We start from the raw sequence: 4,891 nt of genomic DNA on the forward strand, positions 1-4,891 counted from the left end.
CATAGTCTTGGGTTTTTCTTAGCGAGACCTGGCTACTCATGTACTACTCCCTCCGTTCCTAAATATTTGTCTTTTTAGATATTTTAAATGGACTACCACATATGAATGTATATAAACATATTTTAGAGCGTAGATTCACTCATTTTGCTTTGTATGTAGTCACTTGTTGAAATCCCTAGAAAGATAAATATTTAGGAACGGAGGGAGTATTAAGCATGTATCTAACTAGCTTTGTAATAGGGTTTCGGCGTCACATTTTATTCGTTTGGCTGTGTGGCTTTATATATAAAGCAGGAAAAAAGCCTGCTTTGAGGATTTGGTTAATTTACTTCTTCGATGGAAGTCTGAACCGACAAAATACTGCAGCGTTTTGTGCCATCTGAATTCGGGTGTGACGTGGAGCATCATGCCGAACGCACCCTGGAGCCGGCAAAGAGCATGATAGTGGAATCCAAGCTTCGAGTTCGGCGAGCCATCAGAGACGCAGGGATTCCTCACACCATCATCTGCAGCTACTGGGCCATTGGCTTGCTGTTTTCTACACTCGGCAACTCCGGAGAAAATGGCCCTCTGTCGACAGGGGTGGACATCTTTGGTGATGAAAAATCACGAGGTAAGCATTTACTATTTCAACGTGTCATCTACTCCCTTCGTTTTTAAATATAATATTTTTATAGATTTCAATATAAACCATATACGGACATATGTAGATATATTTTAAAGACTCATTTTTGTTTCGTATGTAGTTTCTTATTTGTTGGAGTTGTGTCGAATATAGTGTACAAGGTAGGTTACAGTTGGACTTGTAGTTGTAATGTGTTTAGATAGGACATGGAGTCGTGTCCTAGTAGGACACTTGTATCCTAGGCCTCTCATATATAGTGGGGGTAGACACACGATGTAACATATGCCAAAGCCTGTTCGGCAACGCTCCAACTCTCAATTTCCATTAACTCCGTAGTGGAGCTGAGCCGAACAAGAAAACTCCGTGGAGTTCAAATCGAGAAGCTGACTATTCTCCTAGTGCAAATTTGTAGGAGTTGGGGAAGCTGCCTTTTCCTGGCTCCGTGAAAACGAAGGAGCTGGAGTTGATCGTTATTACGAGGTGCTGCCACCGCCAAGTGACCTCTGCGTACCGGTTTGATTGATTTCTCCCCCGAACAGCCCATGTCTCCCTTTTGGTAGCCTCTCCATCATGGTTGATGTACATTTTTTAAGGAGAAAAAGGGTACCGATGTAGCCTATCGAGCTGGGCTTTGCTCCCTTTCCTCTCAAACGGGCTTCAGCCCATCTAAATGGGTTGTCAGCCCATGTCAGCGACGAGAAGCAGGAGCTGCGCAGCCGAACGTATTTCCATCACCGTGAGAAGCTGGAAATCGAATCTAGGAGTAGAAGTTGAGGAGTTTGGGAAGCTAGGCCGTTGCCGAACAGGCCCATAATAGCACCGGAACGCAGGGGAAGCCGGCGGCATGTGCCGGCATCCAGGGCGACCGGGTGCGGTATTGTGACGGTGTCACGGGGAGGAGCGCCCGTAGTCATGCCCCGGGGATGTAGCCATATCAGTGAGACTCGTTAACAAATCTTGGTGCCGTGCTCGTGTGATTGCTTGGTCCTCGGATGATCGACGGTGACCTCGGATTTATTCTTCAAGTGGTATCATGATCGAGGTTCAAAGGAGGTCGCAGTTGTTGATAAAGAGGAAGGATCAGGAGATGCAGCCGGCAGCGGTGTGGTTCTTAGCGAGATCGAGAAAAACGAAGATCAAAGACAGACGCGTGTGCACGTGGTAGCAACAGAATTCAGCAGCAGGCGAGGCGTACGTCGATCGAAATTGATAGATCGGTCGGGCGAGCGTTCAGGCAGCAGCGCACATGACTCGGCGACAGGCAACAAGCTAGGCGGGGCTGCTAGGGCAAACTGCGAGCGACCTGGCAACGTGCCTGGTGTGGCTACAGGCGGATGGGGTCGGGCGGAGGCCAAGTAGCACCAGATGCTGTTGGGCTGGCCGATTTGGGCCATGGGCCAAGGGCGTGCAAAGCTGGAGACTGTTGCAAGGCTCAGCCGTTGTGAGCTACATACGAGATTTGTTTTTGAAACAAAAGTGGACCGGGTCCTCGTATATGACGTGGAAGAGGCAAAAGCAACACATCGAATCGGCGGAAAGAAAATCCATCAGATTATCCATCGGAATAGCAGGAGCGTTGGCAAAGCAAGGCAACGGCCAGCATTGTAATTAGTGCCAAGGGAGCTGCCCATCGCGTGAAGACCAGGAGGTCTTTTTTGGCTGGAGTTGTGCACGGAAGTGCTTGTGTACTTCGGCGTCGCGGGGATAGCTTAGGTATTTTTCTCGCAGGGTCAGCCGTACAAAAACTATGGCGCCAACAGGTACCAGGTTAGAGGTGGTGAAGTTTGTGGGACTGAAAACCTTGGGTTATGGCAGACAGAGTTGAAAGATTTGTTGGCGCAATAGGGATGCTTGAAGGGGTTGCAGGAAATCATGTCAGCTAAGACGGAATTATCATGTGATGATGGAAATTCGTAGAAGATGATTTGAGAGCCTCGAGCGTGTCGTACAGTCGAACGAGTTCGGCTAGGTTGGACTAGGCAGTCTGACGGATCGACGCAAGTCGGTTGGTACAGAAGACGGTGGTGAGATCGGCGATGACGACATAGGAGCGTGATGCTGATAGTGACCGACTTCTGGGGCGTGGAAACACGTGGTGCAGGCCCGAGGGCTTGTGTGGCTTCGACAAGACTATGGCGCGGGGTTGATTCAAGACGGTGCACATGAGTTTGGAGTCGACGAGGCGCGGGGTGGCACGTACAACCACCATGGAGTCATGTTGAAGCTGGAGCTGAAGTTTGGAAGACTTCACTCGGTGCTGATTGAGGGGCTACGGCGTAAGTCGACAGAGAGTCGAAGCCTATTCAGCAGGAAAAAGCGAGGGACACGTAGTTCGGACTGAAACCCAATGGTCTGATGGAAGCTTGAAACTCGTCATCGGTCGGTGATGATCGGTGGTACTCTACAGTGGGGGTTGAGTGGTGTGGGTCGCGACCCTTGAGACTCAACCGGGGCAGCGGAGGCTCGACGCGGTAATAGCGGCGAGGCGTGCGGTATGCACGGGACATGGAGACGGGCCAGGGCTCTGGTGGTCATGCATGTGATGAGACAACTGTGAATTTGACTCGGGATGACTAAAAGCAATGGTGAAATTCCTTCTAGTTTCAGACATGCAGTCAAGAAATGAGCAGTGATGTTGAGTTCAGGTAACTCTTATATGTGACACCAATATGTGAGTTGTTCATTGTCACGCAGATCAGTGATTGGTGTGTGATGGCGTTGACGGATACTCTGGAAGTTAGGAGCACAAACAAGAGTAACAAGGAACTTAATTTTGCTCGAGTATTGACTGTGGCCAAGAAAAGAGGACTACAAGTTGCAGATGGAGTCACATGGAGTCTTTGAAGTAGCAGCGATACTCATGGGATAAGCTCAAGTCCAATGTACATGGAAGTTTGACGCATGAACAAATCCAGGGTAGTGGAGTATATTCGCCAAGGTGTAGTTTGTTGGAGTTGTGTCGAATATAATGTACAAGGTAGGTTACAGTTGGACTTGTAGTTGTACTGTGTTTAGATAGGACATGGAGTCGTGTCCTAATAGGACACTTGTATCCTAGGCCTTTCATATATAGCGGAGGTAGACACACGATGTAACCTATGCCAACATAATAGCACCGAAACGCAGGGGAAGCCGGTGGCATGTGCCGGCGTCCAGGGCGACCGTGTGCGGTATTGTGACGGTGTCACGGGAAGGAGCGTCCGTAGTCATGCCCCGGGATGTAGCCATATCAGTGAACATCGTTAACAAATTTTGGTGTCGTGCTCGTGTGATTGCTTGGTTCTCGGATGATCGACGGTGGTCTCGGATTTATTCTACATTATTGAAATCTTAAAAAAACTTATATTTAATACGGAGGGAGTAGATGTAATTTCTGAGTTCGGCACTACTTTTTCAGCCATCTTTGTAGACGAGAAGGATATGAGTATGCTGACCATAAGAGCCGTGGAGGACCCACGAACGCTTGACAAGATCCTGCACGTGCGCCCTCCCGCCAACATGCGCTCCTTCGGCCAGCTCCTCCATCTCCTGGAGAAGAAAACCGGCAGGACGTTCGAGAGGCACTACGTCACCGAACAGGAGCTCGCCAAGAAAATCCAAGGTAGCTTCCTATCAATTCATCCGTACATGGTAGCTAGTTACATATGAAATGGTGTGTGATCGTCTACAAATCGAGCTGATCGTCTTCGCCGGGGCTCTAAATGCAGAGGCTCCGTTCCCTCTCAACTTTCAGCTGGCGATGGTGCACTCGACGCTGGTGCACGGCGGGGCGGGCGAGCGCGCCGTCGACCCGGCCGTCGACGTGGAGGCGACGCAGCTGTACCCGAACATACAGTTCGCCACGGTGGAGGAGTGCCTGGATGGCCTTCTTCTCTGACTCTGACTGAGACTGGAAGAGCCGGTGTGCGAGCTGTGATGTTACATCGGCCGTTATCTTATCGCCGGCTTGTGTGGTTTCATTTCATTCAAGTTACATTGTCATGTGATGTGTCAAAAAGATCCCTAAAATCAAGATCCTCGTTTACGTCCACTCTCCATGTGCCATGTTAATCTAGTGCCCATTTGGAACTCTAGTTATGCGTCTCGTCGAATCCGGTTTCGCTCGTGGCACTAGAGGGAGAAGTGTCTTCGCCCACAGGGCCCGTGGGTGTGCTAGCCCAGTTCGCGGCCGCGCGTTCGCTGCTTCATTTTACCGTTCGTTTTTCCTCTTGTTTTTCTTTGTTTTGTTTTTTCTTTTCGGGTTCTTCATGTTTTTCTGGATTTTTT

The 4,891-nt window shown here is 49.5% G+C and overlaps 1 protein-coding gene across 1 annotated transcript in view; it reads left to right on the plus strand.

Moving 5' to 3' along the window:
* The window catches only part of LOC123074378 (phenylcoumaran benzylic ether reductase Pyrc5-like), a 15,517-nt gene extending 10,862 nt beyond the window's left edge, over positions 1–4,655 (plus strand). The window contains exons 3-5 of the mRNA XM_044497243.1: positions 367–613; positions 4,023–4,226; positions 4,333–4,655. Of these exons, the coding sequence (XP_044353178.1) occupies positions 367–613; positions 4,023–4,226; positions 4,333–4,502 (621 nt within the window). The 3' untranslated portion in view covers positions 4,503–4,655. The remainder of the gene's footprint in view (positions 1–366; positions 614–4,022; positions 4,227–4,332) is intronic.
* The last annotated feature ends 236 nt before the right edge of the window (positions 4,656–4,891 follow it).

This window comes from Triticum aestivum, chromosome 3D (assembly GCF_018294505.1).
Source record: "Triticum aestivum cultivar Chinese Spring chromosome 3D, IWGSC CS RefSeq v2.1, whole genome shotgun sequence".
Taxonomy (NCBI): Eukaryota; Viridiplantae; Streptophyta; class Magnoliopsida; order Poales; family Poaceae; genus Triticum; species Triticum aestivum.